The sequence below is a fragment of the Pleurodeles waltl genome, chromosome 6 (assembly GCF_031143425.1).
Source record: "Pleurodeles waltl isolate 20211129_DDA chromosome 6, aPleWal1.hap1.20221129, whole genome shotgun sequence".
Classification (NCBI taxonomy): domain Eukaryota; kingdom Metazoa; phylum Chordata; class Amphibia; order Caudata; family Salamandridae; genus Pleurodeles; species Pleurodeles waltl.
In genome coordinates, this window is record NC_090445.1 from 1,602,396,543 (window position 1) to 1,602,421,780 (window position 25,238).

Genomic DNA, 25,238 nt, shown 5'->3' on the forward strand with positions numbered 1-25,238 from the left:
TTCCATGGGGAACTCTGTTTTTTCCATTTTAATGCCTTAACCTGTTTGCCTGTTTAATACCCCACTTTTGTCTGAAATTTCGTGACTCTTCGAAATCTGCTGCTGCCTTTCTGTTTGCTTAAACAGTCTTCATTGGATCTCTCCAATTTATCTAACCAATGCCTCATTTCTGTACCTCTTTGTCTGTAAAATACTCAAACAAATTTGTCGTACATCTTCATTCTAAATCAGTTTCTTCTCCTGTTTAATCTGGATTTTGTCCAGTTTATCACAATGAGACTGACTTACTTTTTTTTTTTTTAGTTTCCTTCATAACTCTGACCACAATAAAGGTTATTTTGTTTTTATTGCAGTAGATGACTGAAATCTTCTGAACTTCCTCCTTTCTACAGGCATCTCCCATACTACTCTTGTCCATAATTGCTCTTACTGGTCTGAATGCATATTGCTAGTTTCCTGGAATTGTCTGTATCATATCACTGTTGTTCTTCTCCTTGACCCGCTTAAGGCTGCTATTCACACAGCTTCCAGATTGGCCATTGTGGTTAGGGAATATCATCACAACACACCTTTTGTAATCCAACTCAAAGGGTTCCCCACGGAAGCAAGAATATTTCTCAAAAGTTGTACACAGTGGAGTATCTCAGTTGCACCTGACCTTCTCATGTGGTCAGCACTAAAAGCTGAGTTCTGGCAACATACTCTGGGAAACCACAGCTTCTAAGAAAGAAAGAGCATCAAATCTGTTTCTCAGGAACTTCTCCCAAGGTCTGAGACGCGATCACTCCAGTCATCAGAATATTGTTGTCCTATTAAACTTTTTTAAAAATGACTAGAGAGCCTGTTGTGACATCATTTACTGCGGGTGCTCGTACATTTGAATACAACTGATCACAATTGTCTAAGAATTAAATGCTGCAGTGCAAATTTACAATTGTCTTTAATATCTATATTTTCACTGATTACAGGGACAATCTTGGGTAATCAGTGCTGTCTACAGGGTTCGAAAGCGCTTCTGCTGGAAGCCCCAACTTCTGAGAAATAAAGAAAATCAAAAATATGTTGCTCAATAATGCACTTATAGGGCCTGGAACTCCATCTCTTCATTGGAGGGTTGTCATCCTGTGAAATCTTCAAAAAAAGAGCTAAAGTGCTTGTAGTTGATGCATAATGTTCTCCTGTAGTAGTAGCAGTTGATTCTGAGAAAACTGATGACAATTGTGTCAGAACAAACTATTCACTTATACCTATTTTTGCTGTATTAAGACAAATATGCAAATGAGCATACCAGTCCATACGATTTTCATAGAAATGTGGCAATCACTTCTCTAACTCGCCTTTGCCTCAGGAATGTAATACTTTCTTTACCCTTGGTTGTAAGCCCCGTCTCTTAGAAGAATCTGAACAATGTCCGACTAGTAGAGATCCCATTGTGTCTGCTTGTGGCATGAAGACCTGAAGCCTTCATTGAAGTGGGACCTTTCATACATTTGAGAAAACTTACTAATTATGGGGCCCATTTTCTTTAATACTGCTTCTGGCACCAGATATAAGGTGGCATGATTATCACTTATGAATAAATAAATATGAGTAAAGCCGTTATCTGCAACCGGTGAATAACACGTTCACACTGAAGACTCTTTCTTCCCCAATACCCAGTTTTGGCTGATTAGTAAGAGAAGGTGTCTCTCCCTATGACTTGCTTACATGAGATACTTTTTGTGCCTTCATTAATCCTATCAACCACCTCCGAGGGAACGGATTCCTGTGCATGTGCACCAGAGGTACTTGTGGTCTAAATTGCCCTAGAATAAAAAGTAAAGATACTTTTTTTTTTATCTGTGGTAAAATTTTAAATAAGGTTAGAAGTAATTGCCTCTGTTTTATTTTCAGTGATGCATGTTCAGTATGATGATCTTTATAAATCCTTGGTGTTTGCTTTCTTAGACAGATATTGGGAACCGTCTGATGCCTGCATTTAACACCCCATCCAAAATTCCCTACTCTGATGTAAACATTGGCCGCGGGACTGCCCACCCTCCTCGGTGGACTTCGGACAGCACTGTGGCTGAAGTGACCAGCATCCAACTCGAATTCAGAGAGCTCTCACGCCTTACTGGAGATGACAAGTTCCAGGTAAGCAACACTCATGGTGTTTGTGCAGTGAAACATGCCAGAGCATAATCTAGTTACTGGGGCGCTGGCCAAGGTCATATTCCGATAGCTACACTCGGGCCGAGGAGTACCTTCTCCTTTCAGATATTACTGCATGCCTAGCTAGTGCATTTTCCCTAATAAGGGTGACACTGTACACCTGTTTGCTTCTTGGCTAGTAATATTGCTCACCTCACTCTCCTGACTTGAAGATCCTTGTACGCTGTGCATGCTGCTTCACAGCTGCACCCTTCCCCTTCTGACCTGCAGACCACTTACTGCGGTGGTCCTATGTGTTTATACAGAGATGCAGCCCTCCAACCCTAACGGTGTAAATTTTAACTCTTTCCCGCACACCTGTGTATGCTGGCTCTTCACTAAGCCCTTTGTCTCGCTCCCATCTGCTTCTGACGTCTGCGTCCCTCCCACTCATGACGTCTGCTTGAGTGCTCTACGCAGCACTGTACTGTATACACTTCCTGTTGACCACCAGGGCCGCCCCACTCGTGTTCCTAGCTGCATCCGTTCCACTCCTGAGCTCTGCAGCTCTCCCTCCACTGACATTGTTCAGTGTCAGCTGTACTCTTCACCTCCTGTTGATTAGTGTGATTTCTCGCAAAATAACAAGCATAGGCAAAGTCTTTAGTACTGGTTTTAATGTGCTTGTAAGTAGCACAAGCTGTTACTAGATGCCCAATAGGGTGCAGTCCTACAAGCCAGTACTCGTTGCCCCTTTTGAGGTAGTGGCGGAGCAATGCAGGTTTACACGCCGTTGTTAGAGGTGAGATGCTGTTACTGGAAGCCCCTGGGGAGTGAGCAGCACAAGCGGGAAGTGCTTCAGCTGGTACCGGTTGTCCCTGCTGACTCAGAACTCCTTTCTGTATACGGCAAAAAAGGGAAAACAAAATATGTTTATTATTACATCTTTATTTGTGGTTTATCAAAACGTTAGTACATACAGCTGAACATTTAGGCAGCTAAACTTTGGCAGTTGTTTTGTATATATTGTAGTCAGCGGAGGCAAGGCCTTTGCAGGTGATCTGCAGACCCACAATCCTCTCCACAATTTCTCTATGTTCAGCATTGTTTGTACAATCCCAGACACTTTTTTCTTCCTCTCGGACAAAAAACAGGGGCATAAACATGAAAAACAGGATAAGTGGAAAATGATGATTTTTACGTAGACAAAATATCCGCTCAGCTTGGGATCACAGTGATAGGCTGTTTGTGGAGATTATAAAAGCAGGAGGGAGAGCTGGGCCCTTCTGTAAGTTAGATGGTGGAGGTAGGATCACAGTAGAACGTCTGCTATCCCATACCTCTGTACGGTACCTACATTTAAAAGCCTTGATCAAACGAGCACAGAACTATGCAGAAACAATAGAGCATGGTTGCACTTGTGGTACAATAATTAGTAAGCTAGTCACTCTTCCGGAGGTTATAAATGCATTGATGGGCGATTTTAAAGCTAATTTTACTATTTTGAAAAGAAATGATGACGAATTAGTGATGCATCATAATTGTCATGCAAGAGCAGATGCTCACTTGAATGCGGGAGATCAGACAGGTAGGGCAAATGGCGATAGAGAAGGGAGTGGGTATCATAGTGAAAGGTGTAAACGAGGTTAATCGGTGTCCTGAAAATGAAGGTATTATACATTTACCAGCAAAAGAGATAGCTGACATTTGTGAAGGATCATACAATCAGACTCCGTCTCCCTTTTCACCTTTTTCCTTGTCCCCAAATAGCCAAGTGCAACAGTACCAAAACAGACTGCCACCTAAAATGCATCCTGCTGAACACCCGCTCCGTCCACAAACACGCAATTGAACTATGGGACCTACTGACCACTCACTCGCCAGACATCGCATTCCTCACCGAAACATGGATGAACCCTGCCTCGGAACCAGACATAGCAATAGCTATACCGGATAACTACAAAATCACCAGAAGAGACCGCAACAACAAACCAGGAGGAGGAATCGCCATAGTCCATAAAAACACCGTAAGAATCTCCACCAACTCCGACGACATCATCAAGTCCGCCGAGCACCTCCACTTCACAGTCTACGTAAACGCCAACAATACACTCAGAGGAACACTGGTCTACAGATCCCCCGGCACGAGACCACAGTTCTTTGACGATATCACCGACACCATCAGCTCCCAAACCCTCACCTCAACAGACTAGGCGATCTGAACTTCCACCTGGAAAATAACAACGATACTAACACCACCAACCTTATCGACAACCTCGTCAACCTCGGCCTCAAGCAACTTGTCTCCTCACCGACCCACTCCGCAGGCCACACTCTCAATCCTATCTTCACAACCAGCAAACACGTGGCCTTCTGCCACACCACCGAACTCTACTGGACAGACCACCGCTGCATCCTCTTTTCCTACCAAAAACCAGTCACTCACCACCACCGCACACAGCCGCCCGACGCAACTGGAGCAGAATATCCTCGGACCAACTAATCTCCACCCTCGCCCAAACACCCCCCACGGACCTCAGACCCCAACACAGCCGCCACCAACCTGCACCACTGGTTAGAAGACTGCGCCAACACCCTCGCACCGCTCAAAAAACACCCTAACGCACCGCACAGAATCAAGGCCAGCTGGTTCACCCCAGATTTACAGGAATCCAAACGACGTTGCCGCAGAACGGAAAAGATCTGGCGCCGTGACCCCACTGCCTCCAATCGCTGCACCTTCAAGAAGGCCCTACGCAGACATCACCAATTGATACGCACCGCCAAAAGGACCCACTTCAAAAACCGCATCGACACCAATGCTCACAACACTAAAGAACTCTTCAGTATCATCCAAGATCTAACCACCCAAAGGCATGCTCCAATGAACCCCCGCCATCACAGGAGCTCTGCAACTCACTCGCATCTCACTTCCGTCGAAAGATAGAAGAAATCCACAACAGCTTCAACTCCAAATCCTACCAGCTAACTACGAACACCCTCGAACCCCACGCTCCAAGAAACACCCACCTCCTCCACACCTGGACCCCTGTCAACACAGAAGACACCGCGAACACCATAGCCACCATCCACTCTGGATCTCCATCGGACCCCTGTCCACACCATATCTTCAACAAAGCCAACACCATCATCGCCCCCCATCTCTGCCACACCATCAACAGCTCCTTCGAATTAGCAACCTTCCCAGAGAGATGGAAGCATGCAGAAATCAACGCCCTGCTAAAGAAACCTAAGGCAGACCCTGACGACCTTACCCAGCCAAGCTCATCGAAAAAATCGTGAATAATCAACTATCCTGGTTCCTGGAAGACAACAAGGCACTTGACACCTCCCAATCCGGATTCCGCAAAAACCACAGCATCGAGAACGCACTCATTGCTGCAACAGACGACATCAGGACCATGCTAGACAAAGGAGAAACAGCAGCACTCATTCTCCTGGAGCTATCTGCAGCTTTCGACACAGTATGCCATCACACTCTCCGCACACACCTCCACAACGCTGGAATCCGCAACAAAGCCCTGGACTGGATCTCGTCATTTCTCAAGGACAGGACCCAAAGAGTTCGCCTCCCGCCGTTCCTATCAGAAGCCTCCAATATCACCTGTGGCGTCCCTCAAGGATCTTCACTCAGCCCCACACTTTTCAACTTATACATGGCCCCCCTCGGCGACATCGCACGAACACACCACATCAACCTAGTCTCCTACGCCGACGACACTCAGCTCATCATCTCCCTCACGAATGATCCCACCACTGCAAAGGACAACCTCCACAACGGACTCCACGCCATAGCCAGTTGGATGGAAGCTAGCCACCTAAGGCTAAACACAGACAAGACAGAATTACTCATCTTTGGCACCAACCTTTCAGCCTGGAACGACTCCTGGTGGCCCACCTCCCTAGGACCCGCACCCTCACCCACGCATGCAACCTGGGCGTCATCTTGGATTCCACACTCAGCATGACTCAGCAGGTCAATGCCATCTCCTCTTCCTGCTACTACACCCTCCGCCTGCTCTGCAGAATCTTCAAGTGGATTCTTATCGAAACCAGGAAGACCGTCACCCACGCCTTGGTCAGTAGCCAATGGGATTACGGAAGCGCCCTACATGCAGGAATAGCAAACAAACTCCAGACAAAACTGCAAAGAATCCAGAACGCATCCGCACGCCTCATTCTGGACATTCCACGCTGCGACCACATCTCCCCCCATCTCAGAGACCTACACTGGCTACCAGTATCGAAGAGGATCACTTTAAAAATCCTCATCCACGCACACAAGGCCCTCCACAACACGGGTCCGACCTACCTCAACGACAGACTCACCTTTCACACCCCGACCCGCAGCCTTCGCTCCGCCAACCACGCCTTCGCCTACGTTCCTCGCATCTGCCGCACGACCACCGGAGGACGATCATTCTCCTACCTCGCCGCAAAGACCTGGAACTCCCTGCCACTCCACCACTGCCTGACCGATGACCTTCTATCTTTCAGGAAACACCTTAAGACCTGGCTTTTTGACCAGTAGCTCCCCCAGCGCCTTGAGACCTTCCGGGTGAGTAGTGCGCTTTACAAATCCCTGATTGATTGATTGATTGAACAATCATTAAAATTATTGGCTACCAAAAGGCAAAAGGAAAAGCAAAGAAAAGCCAGGAAAAAGATGAAGGGTGTCCTAGGTGCCACCTGCGAAGTCATGACAAATATTACAATCCCTGTGAGTACCTAGAATGAGAAAGGAAGTAGATTAAAGAATGATACAAATAATAAGAGCAGTGCAGTAACTACCAAGTTGTCCCCTTTATTTAAAACTCAAAAAGAGGGTATGCCCCCCTTAGGCACTAGGGAGTCTATTCCATGCTCAGGGGAGATAGTGGCTACACCAAACATGGAAAGCACAGGTCACAGAAAAATGAAGACCCAAGTAGGTCGGGAGGTTGGATGGAAAGGTCAAAAACAAGGGGCTAAATTTGAACTCATGACTGAAGAAGGACAAAGGAGGAATCTTAGACCGATATTAGATGAAAATGTTTCTGAAAATGCAGCTCTTATAACAGAGGCCATTGTAAACAGGAGAAATGGTTTAGTCATTAGACTAACGTCCCCTGTAGTGCCAGGGTCCCAGGGAAGGAGTGGATATCCAGGGCCCAGCATAGATCACGTTATGACAGTTGGCTCAGACATAGCCCCCAATCAAAACTATCAGCCATCGACTGGCCGGGAGTGGACCCCACATAACTGTAAAAAAGCCCAGCATGGCCAGTTTTAGTCAGGACACCACAAAAGAGGGTTACCAGCGGGGTTTCCTCGGGGTGGAAATAAGATACTTTCTCTCCACAATATCAGACTAGGGGTCCACAAGGTATATTAAATCCCGGGAATACATTAGAACTTTTGCGTGCAATACCTTGGCTGGAGAATATCTAATCTGTAGACCTTGATTCTTTAGAATTTCTGACTGGAGCAGAGGTGGTAAATAGTTTCATCCGAGAATCCACCATGGTAACTTGGGCTACATCTCAGTTTGTCAACAGGGTCTTTAATAAGTAAAGCGCTTTTCAAAAATGAGGAATTGAGCTCAAAATCCCCCAGCAGATTGGCCATCCGGAACCTTAGAAATTGATAATAGGATGTTAGAACTAACTGGAAAGAGTAGATTTCAAAATCCCTATTCAATTCATAGAACTGCAATTGGAAATTCTACATCAGCTATTTATCATCCATTAAGTTATACATTGGATAACAAACAGGGGTCAGGGCAATTAAATATAGGATAGCTTTCAGCTGCTCTTCTTAAAAGTTGGAGCCCCTGGCAGTCATATCCCACATCATTAAGATCGACCAAGGCTAAATACCATCAAAATTCACTCATGATGGTTATCTGGGTTTTTTCTCCACGGCATATAAGGTGAAAAATGTTGGCCGTACGAAGGGCGGCTTGACGACTTTTATAACAGCTGGGCTAAAAGCATCCTGTATACAACTAAAAGAGGAAAATGCAGATTTTGTGGTAATAAAATTGCTAAATTGGCATAAAAAGATAGGGAGACCTCTCTTGATAATAAATGTATATATTTATCCTGATGCCCACTCCAAGAAACTTATGACCTCCAAACTTGTAGAAGTAATTTTAACAGGCTTGCAAGAATCCGACGTTCCTGGAGCTTTTAATTACAGGGGATTTTAATATGAAACTATTGCAATCCTACGAAAGAGAGGAACAGATTGTGCATCAAGATTATATATGGTCTGTCCCTCAACAATCATTCGGGAACAAAGGTACTGCCCCATTAGACGCTAAGGTGGTTACTTTTGTTAAGAATTTGGAGGTGTTAGGTCTTAGAATGCTGAATGGGAGGTATCAACAGGATACTCCCCCGCAGCTACCTGCTATGCCTTTGGAAACCAATCCTTAATTTACTATGTAGTGGTTACTTTGCCACTTCTAACCCTAGTTGCTACCTATCACATTGTAAGGACAGAACTAAGTGATCACAGTTTGCAAAGTATGAAGATTAATTATAGTTATCTCGGAGGCGTTGTTGAACCAATATAGATGTGATCCGATTGATGATCCAATTTTTGTATGGTCAGCTATCTTGGATGAGTTTGCAGTCAGGTTTCTCTCTCATAATCTTCAAAACTCCCATCAGTATTATGCATTAGAAAAAGTAATAAACAGAGATAAAATAAAAAATAACAGCTGTCACTGCCCTTTTGAGGAAAAAAGAGGAAGAGACTACTAAGACTTGCCAAAAAGCGCCCAACTGACCTTTGTGTGTACAAAAATATTTCAAAGTTATAAATAGTTTATATCGCAAACAGATGTGGGAAGACAAGTCAAGGAATAGGTAGGACTTCTGGGCAAAGGCCTTATTTTTTAATTTTAACAAAAGAATTCTCAGGCATTCTGGAAAATGGTAAATTATTTAAAGAAAGCCCCCCACAATCCTGTCCAGTTCGGATATCTCTGAATCATCCTGGTACGACTTTTTAACTCAATATTTTAACCAAGTTAAAGAATGTAAAGAAGTGGTGCTTAATATAAGGGATTGGGGGGGTCAACAGGGGTTTACGGCCAGCGAGCTGATATTAATACAACACACCTAAGGAAGATAGTGATCTAATGTTTTCCTTTGCTCAGGTTATTAGACTCATTAATAAGAGCAGGCAGGCTGGGGCTCCTGGTCCAAATGGGATCCCAAATGCCTGATACAAAACAAACCCACGTTTCTGAGCAGAGAAGCTGGCTGTGGTTTTTAACAATGCACTGGAGCTTGAAATCATCCCAAGCTCCTGGAAGGGTGCCATTATCCATCTGATTTTTAAAGGAGGAAACCGTGCCAACCCTGAGAACTACCATCTAATCACTCTGACACGGAAGCAAAATACTATGCTGGTTCTGTTTTGGAGGAACTTCAGAGCTGGGCAACAGAAAATAATATTATTCCGGTCAATCAGCCAAGCTTTATTAAAGGGCCAGGAACATCTGTAAACATTTTTCTCTCACGACCGTTATAGATAAATGTAAACAAAACAAAAAACGACCCCTGTATGTATGCTTTGTGGATTTTAAATTTGCTTTCAGTTTGGTACAGCGTAGCCAGTTATGGGCAAAACTAACCTCTTAGGGTATCCCGGTGCAGTTCATAAAAGCAATGCAGATGTTATATACTGACACATGGATTAAAGTGAAAATTGGGGACGGTTCCTTTCTATCAAGAAAGATTAGGACTGAACGTGGTCTCAAACAAGGCTGTGTGCTTGTGCCTTACCTTTTTACGCTTTTCGTATCTGATTTGACCACTATGCTAAATAAGGTTAATGTGCACCCTCCAAAGATTGGATACCTATTTATTTCTAACTTGCTCCATGCGGATGATGTAATCCTTCTAAGTCATACTAAAGTTGGATTACAGCGTTTGATAGTGAAACTAGCAGAATTTGTCGAACAAAATGGAATGGCAATAAATGAGAAGAAAACAAAAATTATGGAAATAAGAAGAAGAATACACAAAACGTATAAGTGATACCTCCACGGCCAAGAACTTGAACAAGTAAAATTATGTAGATACTTATGGGTACTATTTGATGAGAGGGTGTCTTTTACTCCCCAGAAAACAGATTTAACGCAAAAAGGGAAGTTGCTTGCTTTTCTTACCCTAGATGTTCCCAGCTATCGGCCTCTGCTACAAGGGATAACTGCCAAATTAATTCCAAGTGTCACTTATGGTAGAGAAGCTTTGCGGGGTAGGGATGCTGTTAACCTGAATGGGATAATTGGTAAAGTTTTTAGAGCTCTTTTTCATCTCCCAGTGAAAGCATCTCAGGCCCAAATCAGGCTGGTGTTTGGATATATGAATCAAATAATTGCAAGACAGGGTGCCTATATTAAAATCTGGAAACATGTACAACAAGCACAGGGAAATGGGTTAAATCCAGCACTGTGTAAGGAGATGAGTTTGAATTCAAAGGCTACATCTCGGTTAAATCTAGACCAAGCCCTAGACAATTTGGGGGCCCGCTCACTGTGAGATGAGAATTTACCACTTGAAGCTTTTTAAAGAATTATTAATCGTATTATGAAGAAAAAGTCTTTGGTTGTGGCTAAGAGTCTTTTTGCAGGTAGATCTCATTCCTGGGTAATAATAAATTAGTATAAAACCCTGAAATACAAGTTGTATCTGGACTCGGGTTGGTCAAAGAAAGAAAAAGATGTATTTATTAAATATCGATTTGGTCTTCTCCCAGGAGGTTCTGATACTGCACCCTGGGAATGCTCGTATCTAAATTCCCCTTGTATTCTATGTGGGTGCGGAGTTGGAAACCTTATATATTTGATTTGTATATGCCAAAGTTTAAGGCAAAATCGTAGAAGATATCTTAAAGATGCCTTTAACCAGGGAAATATATGTACGTGTAGGCAAGCGGTGATCGCTGGTTTTAAATCATCCAACATTATTTTGAATGTTAGATTAATAAAACTTTTATGTCAGGTTTCCAAAAAACTGGATGTCCAAAGTAAGGTGAACCCAATTCAGGGTACCGAATGAGTATGGGCCCTCACAGTATTTAAACTTTATTTTACCAAACTTCAGGGATATAGGCAATAATGTTTAGTAGATTTATAGCTGTCCTTTATTGCATATAGTTTGAAGTATTGAGTTATTGGTTAAGCTTGGGTGTACCCTATACAAATCAATTTTAAAGGACAGGTTCTACGGTTATAGGTAAAGCTTGATCGTCTTATACTTGCACTTAGTAAAAGACATTGCAATGTAAAATGTATATGTGGTTTTATGGATTCTACCTAGTAGTAGATACTGTATTGTAAAAAGAACAAAACAAATGGTTTTATAGTTTCATATGAAATTTGTATTGTGGGTCTTATCCTATTATTGATGGTGTAATGCTTTTGATTAACTATGCACCTTAATAAAGATTACTTACATACCCAGAATCCTTATTACAAACCCAAACACTTTTTACATTATCATGGTAAAATAAATAGGAGCGCACTGCACTACGTACTAGGAAAGATTTTCAGTTTTTGCTCACGTTTCAGAATTTTTACTCCAAAGTAGGAATACTGGAAGAAAGAACTTAAACAATTATTAACATCTTTATTTATAGGGAAAAGGCTGGCCCCATTAGAATTGTAACTTCTTTAGTGTTAATAGAAAACCCCATTATAAGACGGCAGCTATTTATTCTTAAGCGTTGAGAACTCACACTGCAGTCAACCATTGACATAGGTGAAGGCCTACAGCTGCATCTACAACAAGAGGACAGTATTAGACACAACAGTTGATTTAAGAAGACACCAGTGACGTGTACAAAAGACACTACACCCTGGGAGAAGGGGGCAGACAGCTACTATGAAAGGAAATACCAGCGAAGAAGAACCCATCGCGGCTGAACACGAGAATGAAGCTGGAGCGCCAGTAAAGTAATGACAGCTCATCAAGAGAAATCTGTAAATGCTGGAAAATACTAGTCAGGTGCTAACTAAAGAAAACCTCTCCTTTAAAAGTAACTCATGAATGATTGTTTAGTGCATTTACCTATTTATTTTTCAGATCATGTTTAGAGTATGCATTTTCTTATAATGCTAGAATGTATTTCTTTTAGAAGGCAAAGCCCTCTTTTCAAAACTGCTTCTGCGTTCACCAAATAGCTCCTGATACATGGTGAAAACAACGGAAGTCATACTCTGAACACTTCAGTTAGTGAAGGGTGTTTGACCGAAATCCCACTTTCTACATACTTAAAACAAGGGCCTGAGAGACTGACAGACCAGCTCACATACCTGTGTGCATACCATTTGCATGAGCATTTCCCTCTATCTGCCTGCTTGCTAAAGGTTTTGTTTTCTGTTACAGAAAGCAGTTGACCATGTGACCAAACATGTGCACAGTCTTTCGGGAAAACGCGATGGGCTTGTACCCATGTTCATCAATACCAACAGTGGCCAGTTTACTCACCTGGGCGTCTACACTCTGGGAGCACGAGCAGACAGCTATTACGAATACTTGCTAAAGCAGTGGATTCAAAGTGGAAAGAAAGAGACGGAGTAAGAACTGTTACCGTCATTTTATTGTTGTTTTCTCAAGTACATTAAGACTATTTGCCTATACGACAAAACGTCTTTTACTTTTGCCTTTTTCCCAGTTACCATGTTCTGCAATGGCCCTTCCAATCACCATTTCCTCCCCACTTTTCAGATGTTCAGACCTCGGGGAAGGCAGTGGACCTTTTCTTCTTCATCTGTTACAAGACTGTTCGGCTTCCTGACACACCTGTTAGGCAGTACCCTGTGCTTCATCTATAGAAACTGGTAAAGAATGTGCCACATGGACCGATGTTTGCAGGTACAAGAGAGGAGGGCACTGGTACCCAAAAGAACGTCTTGGTATAGTTATGTAGAGATTCAGAGCACCAAAGTTGTCACTAGAAAGAAATTGGCTTGTAGGGCCCAGCCAATAAACAGTTAAGAAGCAGAAAGCAGCGGTAATTTAGATTCGACTTGTATTAAAGAACAATGTTCAGGCAACCTTGTTCTAAAGATGCCATATGCTGCAGTGATATGTCTTTTATGAGACCTGCACAAAGAGCCTAGATTTTGTTTGGGAAGGCAGCTGTCATGCATGCACGGTTAGTCCACTTCTCGGCGGGACAGGTGGAAATAGAGGGACAGTTCTTGTGCATGCATTGAGCCTGCACCCCCCAGAATTCAGTTCAGAGAGGGCACAGCGTGGTCTGCTGTTCCCGCAGCCAAGAAGGCCCGAATCGGAGGTAGGACGCACCTTCCGTGGACATTGGTGTGGGACAGTGAGCCCGACCCATCCAAGAGGTAATGTTCGGGGTGGGCCTGACAGTGCACATGGCTCCTTCTTGTTGCATGGCCATGAACTCTTGTTTGTGCCGTTCTTCTGATTATGGTAGTGGCAGGTTTCATTACAGCTGTGTTGCTCACATGCTTTTATTGTCACATACCCCTATACCCATTCTTCCTCTTGCGTCTGCCTATTTTGTGCCTTCATTGCCTGAGGCCAAGCACCTCTAACCAGAATTCCTCGTATGCATTTTTCTTTTCTGAGGTGTGTTTCACAAAACAAGTTTTGTATTTTTGAGGTTGCTTCTCTGCCGCACTTGCATGAATTTGTTGTTAGCGAGCATAAGTGTGTGTGGTCCCTTTTTTTGCAGGTTGCAGACCAGGAGACCTTTCTGGATATACGTACCATAACATACAGCGTGTGAAGTGTCCTCACCAAAATGTTTTGTGTACTCTAACAGGTGTTTGTTGCCTAACTGGATGTTGCCCATTGTATCTAATTAGAAATAATGGAAGACTTAATGCAGTCCTTTGAAGAGGACGCATTAGGCCACCAGGACTGCATTATCATATTACCATGAGGCAGGGGCTCATCAAACAATAAGCTGGGTGGTACCACCTCCAAACAGAGGGAAATCTGATATTCGTCACATGCTTAACAGCAGAGGATATTTTGAAGAGCAAAAATCGGAAGTGATAATTAAATAGTTATCACTTCCGATGCTGAGGTTCCAATATGTTTCACATCAGTCCATCGGATCAGATGCCATCCTGTATAATATCACAAGCACACATGCAGGATAGCGGTGTGCCAAATGCACAGTCGCACATAGTCCTCCTTTATACTTCACATTGTATAATTAGTCAGTTCCAAACTGTAAATTACAATGATCAAGCCAATGCTTTTTGAAGCATTTTATAGTAGAAATAATACTTCTTCTTGAAGCTATATGCAACAGTTGGTATCATAGCTTTTACATTTGTGTCGTGCATGCCCTAATGCATTTCATAGTATCAGGAGAGCCAACATCAGCTTAAAAGGAAAGAGATGAAGCATGAGAGAAAGAGTTCCTCAGGAGACACCGAAGGTTCAAACCCCAATACTGTTAAGGAGTAGACTACATCAGTATTTGTATCTGTACCTGAGCTAAAGTCTGTCACTAATGCCTACATACCAATATTAAAACAATGCAGTTAATGTATCATGTGCAGTATTTCATATTTATGAATTCTGGTATGTATTTCTTGGTCCCCAGTTTGTATTTTTTTATACATGTACCTTCCTGTATCAGGGAAGGAAGCACAGACCAAAGTCTGGTTTAGTGGAAAAATATTGGGCATAAGAGTGTAGACTACTCGATTAGGTTCCCCCTACAACAAAGGCCTATGGTCAGATCCTGAGCAGCAGTTGTCAAGTCTCACTCTGCATGATTTTGATATCTTCGGGTTTTTGGAAAACCCAACAATTCTCTATCTTACGTCAGAATCGCACCAGTTACTAGAAGAAGCTTTACAATTTCTGTTATGGGATTCTGGAACAGGCCATCTTGCAGATACTCTTTCTCTTGTTCACTTCATAAAACATTAGGACTGCAGAAATCCAAGGAGAGAGTGACATAGGAGACAACACTGCCTTTCAGCTCTCTCTTTAGTCTCCTGTATAAGTATGCACTGAGGGAGTCTGCTCCTTAATCAGTATCTGGTTTATGAGCCTTCTTTGTTTCTTGATGAATTGTTTCCCTCATACTTCAACTCCATCCTTTTCAACTGCTCACTTCCCCCCTCACTTACGTCTCTACTCCTTAGCTTACATTCTTGATAATTATTCCAGTCCCTAGGCAGGTAGTGTTTAATGTGCACAACAACACAGAACACAAGCTATTTTTAATACCACTACGAACACTATCATTCCGTTTCCCCCAAAACAGCTGGATAGGAAACGATCCCCCTCATATGCTGGTTTCAGTATGGCATACGAAATAACTAGATCATTTCCAAGACCATTTTGTCAGAAGCTGATCTATTAATGTGTGTGTTAAGGGATTCCAATACTGAATGTAGCTGTGGACACATTCAAGAACAACCACATGCAACTCAACCGATCAATGATGTGAAGATAAAATCTATGTGAACTCTGGATTTGATATCGCTCACCAGTGCTGTTTCCTTGTTATTGCTCTATGCACTTTATTCATTTGACTTTTCCATGCCTATTCTAGCAAACATGAAATCTATTACTGAAAGCTCAATCAGTACCGTTTGAGGACAAGGTCACTTTCAGGGTCAGCAGTCTCTAAGGGCAGACAGGTCCTCATTTTCAATTAAAGATGTAAATCAGTACATGCAGATTTAGTACCTCTCATGGATGCAGATTTATGACCTTACAGCATGCTCAGTGCTTTCCGGAAGAACACCTGTAAAGCTGTTCAGTTGCATGTTCCTCTCGTGGAGTTTTTTTCCCCCATGGAAAAACTCCTCTTCTCACGTCCCCACCTGTTTTCAGGGGGATTCCTTCTCTTCCCACCATGGAATATAATTTACTCTTATCTGTGGAAAATCTTCAGGCTCAGTCCGCATTTGTCGTAGCAGCATTGGGCAAGTTTAAAGGTACAAACCGCACCAATCCTCAGAGCCCTATTTTAGGTTTGGCATGCCTGCCGCCAACCCTTAGCTGCCCAATCTGGACCCTGTCCTCTATATCCAGGGTTTGCTGCTAGCGCAGCACCCCCTTTAGCCAAGAATACTTCTACCAACAAGGTGAGAGTAGTTTGCAATGAAAATACACAGTAGTGCTCCTGCTGCCAGGCCTTAACTGCGTGATGGAAAAGCCTTCATTTTTCCATTTTTCTAAGACAAACCAGCAAAGTAGATTCTTGTTTTACAAAGGGAAAAATCAATGCCCCTGACACACTGTATGTGTTATCCTAGAACGGTAGGACATTGTCTTTTATCAATATGGTACCTCTATCATAACCACGGTAGTCCAAGGCAGAAAAAAACTAAATAAACGCAGGGCAGGCCTTCTAATGCCATTTTCATTATCAGCTGATTGGGAAAGAGGGTTATTTTGATGGCTCGCCTGGCTCCGTCATCCACAACACAGCGCTTCTCCCACCTCTAAATGAGAAGGGAAAGACAAGAGGGTGGTGGAACCCATGTTGCCACAATGTCTTATTGAGGTCGTAAGAGTCTTAAAAAAAGGGAAGGTAAGGCATGGACATATGAAAGGATTGCTGCTCCATCCCCAAGCTAGATAATCACTGCCACGAAAATGTCATACTACGATTATAAGAACTGACGATATTGAAGAATTCCACCTGAAGTAAATGAGTTTCTTTTGTGAACCCCTGGAATCAGGCAGCTGCTTCCCAACAGTTGTAGATCATCAAAAAACCTGCAGCATCCAGTACCTAAGTTGTTGAATGGTTTGTAGACACAATAATCCAGTGTTCACAACTTCATCTCTTCATAGGGATATTCAGGAAGGTCACTGATGTGCTTTCATGGAAGTACTTTGTTTGTACCTTCCACTGACTAGGTTCTCAAAAATGCAAGACGGGTAGTGACCACTAAATCTCTAAGTTCCATTGCATTGAACATACAAAAAAGAAATTATCTGAAGTAACAGTCATTCAAACCAAATACGGCTTTTATAATGGCAAGCCATCTTCTGACTCGCATAGGCCCTGCAATAAATACACATTTTAAAAGACGTTAATGGGTGCCCAATCTACCAAATCTGCAGAATCAACCAAAAAGTCTGTACGAGTAACCACTGGGAGCTCAGCACTTAGTTGTGCTGTTGATAAAGGAGCATGTCAGTCCTTTAAAAGGTCGACTCTCCTGCTTTAAAAACCTGTGAAACAGTATTAATTGAAGATAACATTGAAAGATCTTTTCTAGAACCTTCCTTTGGTCCCACCTTAGTCTCCTCCAAATCAGAGGCATAACAAAGGCAAGCTCCAGGGGGCCCCCTCAGCACAGCACCTCAATTGAGTGAGTTTTTTTTGGGGGGGGCATTTTCTGTGCAGGGTGGCCCCTTCCAGTTTCGTTATGCCACTGCAACAAATCCTAGGTATGGAAGAGTCTTGTCCTACATTGTCCCTAAGACTGTGGAATAGAATTCCTTTCTGTATCCAAATTTCCACTGATTACCTAATTTTGGGGAAATAGCTAAGAACATAACCGTTTAGGAATAGGCGCTAATATCCACCTTGACTACCAGTCAGTCTCTTTCTAACTGTGTAGGATTCTTTGAGGGCTAGGAAACCCTCAGTTGTGTCTGTGCACTTAAGAAAAGTTAATAATTCAAAATTAAATAATCAGGCTGTTTGATCTGAAACTTATTTTTCTGGTGGACATGTTTTACTTTGTGACTATGACAAAACCTTGACGATGTCTACTTTAAAAATTCCTTCAAGAAAGAACATCAGCATCCCTTCTGTATCCCATTTTGAGGAAATCTTGTCAGCACTGATGCCTCCCATTTGGCATAAATTTGTATCCAGGTGTTATTACAAAGGTGCTGTCTTTAGTTTCGTATCATTTTCACTTACAGCTGTTTCACATTCAGCTCTATTTATAGAACTGAATGATTCAAAACAGCATATTTTCTATGGCTTTTCATCTGGAGGGGAAAAGTTCTAAGCTGAAGAAGAAAAGAAAAAGCAGAGGATAAAGGGCAAGGCCTCCTCAGCTGTCAAAGGGTCCTCCCATTAAAAGGACACCCATAGAGGGAGACCCAGGGACTAAAAACATTGGCAGCATCACAGTCATTTTCCAGATGCTCTCACACTTAAGTTGAGCACCAGATGACGTCAAAGCCATCAGCACTGACTTGTTCACTGTCAAAATACTCTATGGCTCAGGCTGTGTCCACCCCGGCGCCTCAGGTACCGACCACTACAGCAACTACTCCAATGACATCGACACCCACAACGACAAGACTGGCTCTGTTGACATCAATAGTAATAACACCTGAAATGTATTGCACTTCAGTGGCATCAACATTCAACATTGATGCATTTTTCAGCTCCATCATCAACATCATATCTCTGCGCCAAGAATGTCTATGACACAAGAAGGCCCTATACAGTCAACATTAAGAAGGTCATCCTCTAGGCACTCTTTTAAGGGTCAATCCATAACTTTTTTTTGTCCATTCTAACACAATAACATGATTGGATCCTGTACCACCTCTAAGATCAAGGTATGTCATACTTGTGGAGGATCCTTTGCAAGTGCCTTAACAGCCATTGACCCTACTGCCTCTACGTCTTGTTCTACATCTGCTCATCATTCCACTGGCACCATTCGCACCACAATGTGCGACTCCTCTGGATGTTCCAGTTTCTCTATCACTTTATAGATCGTGCACACCTGTACAGATTGACTAAAAGTAAAAAACAACTTCTACTTCTAAAAGTACATTTAGATATTCCACTACTTATGCAACCTACATACAAACCTCTCCTCCAGGATCTCTTTTAAGAACATCACCAGTTGGTGACTTAATTATAAGGAAGTATTAGCGAGAAATACAGCAACATTAAACATAGGGATTGAAGTGCCACAGTGTTCAGTATTAGTAATTATGAAGACAATACAACTCTGAGCATTTAGTAAGTCAGTGCTACCATTGGTCCTAGGTTACACTTAAAAATCAGCAACACCATGTTTCCTAAAAAAATATAGACGTGCTCAAAAGGATCTTGTCCCTCTCCTACAAGAACCAAAGATGGATTATGTGATTGTTTCTGCAGTCCAGAAGAAACATAATTTTGCACCAGAAAGCAAAATAATAGATGCTGTGGGTAAGAAAGTTTATTGATCTGGGGCTGTCATACTGAAATCAGAGAGTTATTATGCACTTCTGGGAGATACAATAGGGCCTTATAGGAATCACCACTTTCCTTTGCTGCTGATCTTATAAAGGATAGAAAACAATAATTTTAGCAATCCTAAACAAGGTGCAGAGGGACAGGTCATCAGTGCTGCAGTAGATACTGCAGATTTAGAGCTACAATGTACTGCCATGGCATTGCATGAAGGCGATCACCTTAGCTTCGTCTCACATCTCTTAAGACAGGTGACCAGTTAACAATTATGAATTTCCCCTGCTCAGGACCTGTGCGCTTTGATCCTCACTCTGACGGAGAGATGGAAAGGATGACGGAGTATCAAATGTTAAAAGCAGTGGGTCTTGAAGAGAAGAAACAGTTTTACCATTCTCAATATAGACACAGAGACTAGACAGAATTAAAGACAGAGACGTTCTATCCCACCAACCACTGGCCCTATTATCCTCAGTCTCAAGGACAACTAGTACATTAACATTATATATATATATATATATATATATATATATGTTCAATGGCATGTGTAGCTGCAGATACACATGCTTTGCACATCCCGCCATCTAGTGTTGGGCTTGGAGTGTTACAAGTTGTTTTTCTTCGAAGAAGTCTTTTCGAGTCACGAGATCAAGGGACTCCTCCCATTTCGGCTTCATTGCGCATGGGCGTCGACTCCATCTTAGATTGTTTTTTTTCCGCCATCGGGTTCGGACGTGTTCCTTTTCGCTTCGTGATTCGGTTCGGAAAGATAGTTAGAATCTAGGAAAATTCGACAGTATTGTTTGCGTTCGGTATCGGGTTAGTTACAACAGATCGACACCGACCTTTGAAGAGCTCCGGTGGCCCTTCGGGGTTTTTTCGATCCCCCGTCGGGGCCTGGTCGGCCCGACCACGTGTCTCTTCAAGGCTGATGGAATGGACCCCATTCCGCTTCTGCCCCAAATACCACAACAAGTATCCGTATACAGATCAGCACCTGGTCTGTAACTTGTGTTTGTCTCCAGAACACAGAGAAGATACTTGTGAAGCCTGTCGAGCGTTTCGGTAGAGGGAAGACATTAAGAGACCGAAGAGCGAGAAGACTACAGATGGCGTCGGCGCCGACAGGACAAAAACACTTGGAGGAGGAAGAAGAAACCTTCTCCATCCAGGACTCGGATTCGGAAGAGCTCGATCCCGAAGAGACGCCTAAAACCGTGAGTAAGACGTCGACACACAAAACTCACGAGAAGACCACAAAAGCCCAGCGGATACCACCGCCAGCAGGCCATGGCTTAACCCGAAAAATAGGTGACCGACCATCAGCACCGAAAAAGGGCACGCATGTGTCGAAGTCATCCGACTCCGGTCGAGATACCGGCACACAGCAACCTCGACCCCGAGACAGCGGGTCCGAGCAAGTTAGTCACCGAGAGGGTGGCACCGAATCAAGTCGGCACCGAGAGACCGGGACGCCGAAAGTAAAGAAAGTGTAGTCGGAGCCGAAAAAGGCTACTGAAAAGGTTTCCATTCCGAAACATCCAGCCTTGGAACCGAAATCAGGTTCCTACACAGAGGAACAGGGACTGTCCTCACAAATGCAAGGACATAAGTTCAGACAAGAACTAGAGTCAATGGAGCCAGACTACACTCAGAGAAGGCTCCACATCCAAAAGGACACAGGGAAGATAAGTACTCTTCCACCAATTAGGATGAAAAGAAGACTTGCCTTTCAAGAAAAGGACAAGCAGCCACAGGCAAAGGTGGCAAGACAAACAACTCCGCCACCGTCTCCACCACCATCAACACACACATCACCGGTAGCCACTCCACCACTGATGCAATCCCTAACTCATACTGGAATGAGCCAGGATGATCCCGACTCATGGGATCTTTATGATGCGCTGGTGTCAGATAACAGCCCAGACTGTTACCCAGCGAAGCCGTCGCCACCTGAGGACAGTACAGCCTACACACAGGTGGTGTCAAGAGCAGCAGCATTTCATAATGTCACCTTGCACGCAGAACCTATTGAGGATGACTTTTTGTTTAACACACTGTCCTCCACTCATAGCCAATACCAAAGCTTACCTATGCTACCTGGAATTCTAAAACACTCAAAACAAGTGTTTCAGGAACCCGTGAAGGGCAGGGCCATTACTCCAAGGGTGGACAAAAAGTACAAGCCACCGCCAACAGACCCTGTATATATTACGCAGCAATTAACACCAGACTCTGTGGTAGTAGGGGCAGCTCGCAAGAGAGCAAACTCTCACACCTCGGGAGACGCACCACCTCCAGACAAGGAGAGTCGCAAATTCGACGCTGCAGGGAAAAGGGTTGCAGCGCAAGCGGCCAACCAATGGCGCATTGCCAATTTGCAAGCACTGCTGGCAAAATATGACAGGGCTCATTGTGACGAAATGCAGCATTTCATTGAACACTTACCCAAAGAGTTTAAAAAAAGGGCACAACAAGTGGTGGAGGAAGGACAAAGTATCTCAAATAATCAGATACGGTCAGCAATGGATGCAGCAGATACAGCTGCTAGGACAATAAATACAGCAGTAACCATAAGGAGGCACGCATGGTTGCGGACGTCAGGATTCAAGCCAGAAATACAACAAGCTGTGCTGAATATATGCCTTTTAACGGACAGCAGTTGTTTGGGCCGGAGGTGGACACTGCTATCGAAAAACTTTAAAAAGACACTGATACGGCCAAAGCCATGGGCGCACTCTACTCCCCACAGAGCAGAGGCACAATTCGCAAAACACAGTTTAGAGGGGGGTTTCGAGGACAAACTACAGAACCCACAACCTCACAAACAAGGCCCACTTATCAGAGCCAGTATCAGTGGGGAAGTTTTCGGGGACAATATAGAGGGGGACAATTCCAAAAGAGTAGAGGGAAGTACCAAAGTCCCAAAACTCCTCAAAACAAGCAGTGACTTCCACGTCACAAATCCCCAACACATAACACCTGTGAGGGGGAGACTAACCGAATTTTAAAAACATTGGGAAAAAATAACAATAGACACTTGGGTCCTAGCAATTATCCAGCATGGTTATTGCATAGAATTTCTCAAATTCCCTCCAAACGTCCCACCGAAAACACACTATATGTCAAAACAACACATGGACCTTCTAGGACTAGAGGTCCAAGCGCTGCTACAAAAGGGAGCAATAGAATTAGTACCAATTCAACAGAAAGGAACAGGAGTTTACTCTCTGTACTTTCTCATACCCAAAAAAGACAAAACTCTAAGACCTATATTAGATCTCAGAACATTAAATACCTACATCAAATCAGATCACTTTCACATGGTGACATTACAGGACGTAATCCCACTGCTCAAACAACAAGACTACATGGCAAATCTAGACCTAAAGGATGCATATTTCCATATACCGATACATCCTTCACACAGAAAATACTTGAGGTTTGTATTCCAAGGGGTACATTACCAATTCAAGGTGTTGCCATTCGGAATAACAACTGCGCCAAGGGTTTTCACAAAATTCCTGGCAGTGGTAGCTGCACATATCAGAAGGCAGCAAATACATGTGTTCCCGTACCTAGACGATTGGTTAATCAAAACCAACACGCTAGAAAGATGTTCACAACACACAAAGTACGTCATAGAAACCCTCCACAAACTAGGTTTCTCAATCATCTACACAAAGTCACACCTTCAGCCGTGTCAGACACAGCAATACTTAGGGGCGACAATCAACACAACAAAAGGGATTGCCACTCCAAGTCCACAAAGGATTCAAGCATTTCACAATGCAATACAAGCCATGTATCCAAAACAAAGGATACAGGTCAAGATAGTGATGAAACTACTAGGCATGATGTCCTCATGCATAGCCATTGCCCCAAACGCCAGATTCAACATTCGGCCCTTACAACAGTGCCTAGCATCACAATGGTCACAGGCACAGGGTCAACTTCTAGATCTAGTGTTGATAGACCGCCAAACATACACCTCGCTTCTATGGTGGAACAATATAAATTTAAACCAAGGGCGGCCTTTCCAAGACCCAGTGCCTCAATACGTAATAACTACAGATGCTTCCATGATAGGGTGGGGAGCACACCTCAATCAACACTGCATCCAGGGACAATGGGACACTCACCAAAGACAGTTTTACATAAATCACTTAGAACTACTGGCAGTATTTCTAGCATTGAAAGCATTTCAACCCATAATAAGCCACAAGCACATTCTTGTCAAAACAGACAACATGACAACAATGTATTATCTGAACAAACAAGGAGGAACACACTCGACACAGTTGTGTCTCCTGGCACAGAGAATATGGCATTGGGCGATTCACAACCACATTCGCCTAATAGCACAGTTTATTCCAGGGATTCAGAATCAGTTAGCAGACAATCTCTCTCGGGACCACCAACATATCCACAAATGGGAGATTCACCCCCAAATACTAAACACTTACTTCCAAAGATGGGGAACACCACAAATAGACCTATTTGCAACAAAAGAAAACGCAAATGCCAAAACTTCGCATCCAGATACCCACAGGATCAGTCTCAGGGCAATGCGTTATGGATGAGTTGGTCAGGGATATTTGCATACACTTTTCCCCCTCTCCCACTCCTTCCATATCTGGTAAACAAATTGAGTCAAAACAAACTCAAACTCATACTAATAGCGCCAACTTGGGCAAGACAACCTTGGTACACAACACTACTAGACCTCTCAGTAGTGCCTCATGTCAAACTACCAAACAGACCAGATCTGTTAACTCAACACAAACAACAGATCAGACACCCAAATCCAGCATCGCTGAATCTAGCAATTTGGCTCCTGAAGTCTTAGAATTCGCACACTTAGACCTTATACAGGATTGTATAGAGGTCATAAAACAAGCTAGGAAACCAACCACTAGACATTGCTATGCAAATAAGTGGAAAAGATTTGTTTATTATTGCCATAATAATCAAATTCAGCCATTACACGCATCTTCTAAAGACATTGTAAGCTACTTACTACATTTGCAAAAGTCAAAGCTAGCTTTTTCATCCATTAAAATACATCTTACCGCAATTTCTGCTTATCTGCAAATTACGCACTCAACTTCATTATTTAGGATACCAGTCATAAAAGCGTTTATGGAAGGCCTAAAGAGATTTATACCACCAAGAACACCACCAGTTCCTTCGTGGAACCTCAACATTGTCTTAACACGACTCATGGGTCCACCTTTCGAACCTATGCACTCATGTGAAATGCAATACTTAACATGGAAAGTTGCATTTCTAATTGCTATCACATCTCTAAGAAGAGTAAGTGAGATACAGGCATTTACCATACAAGAACCATTTATTCAGATACACAAGCATAAAGTAGTCTTACGAACAAATCAAAAATTCTTACCAAAAGTCATATCACTGTTCCACTTGACTCAAACAGTAGAACTACCAGTGTTCTTCCCAGAGCCAGATTCTGTAGCTAAAAGAGCTCTACATACATTAGACATCAAAAGAGCGTTAATGTACTACATTGACAGAACAAAACAAATTCGGAAAACAAAACAATTATTTATTGCTTTCCAAAAACCTCATACAGGAAATCCAATTTCAAAACAAGGCATTGCTAGATGGATAGTTAAATGCATTCAAACTTGTTATCTCAAAGCAAAAAGAGAACTGCCTATTACACCAAAGGCACACTCGACTAGAAAGAAAGGTGCTACCATGGCCTTTCTAGGAAATATTCCAATGACTGAAATATGTAAGGCAGCCACATGGTCTACGCCTCATACGTTTACCAAACACTACTGTGTGGATGTGTTAACGGCACAACAAGCCACAGTAGGCCAAGCAGTACTACGGACATTGTTTCAAACAACTTCAACTCCTACAGGCTGAACCACCGCTTT

At 43.1% G+C, this 25,238-nt stretch overlaps 1 protein-coding gene across 1 annotated transcript in view; it reads left to right on the forward strand.

Annotated features, from left to right (window-relative positions):
* Positions 1-25,238, forward strand: part of MAN1B1 (mannosidase alpha class 1B member 1) — a 307,182-nt gene that overhangs the window by 190,747 nt on the left and 91,197 nt on the right. Inside the window, exons 8-9 of the mRNA XM_069241459.1 lie at positions 1,948-2,136; positions 12,540-12,730. Coding sequence (XP_069097560.1) covers positions 1,948-2,136; positions 12,540-12,730 — 380 coding nt within the window. The remainder of the gene's footprint in view (positions 1-1,947; positions 2,137-12,539; positions 12,731-25,238) is intronic.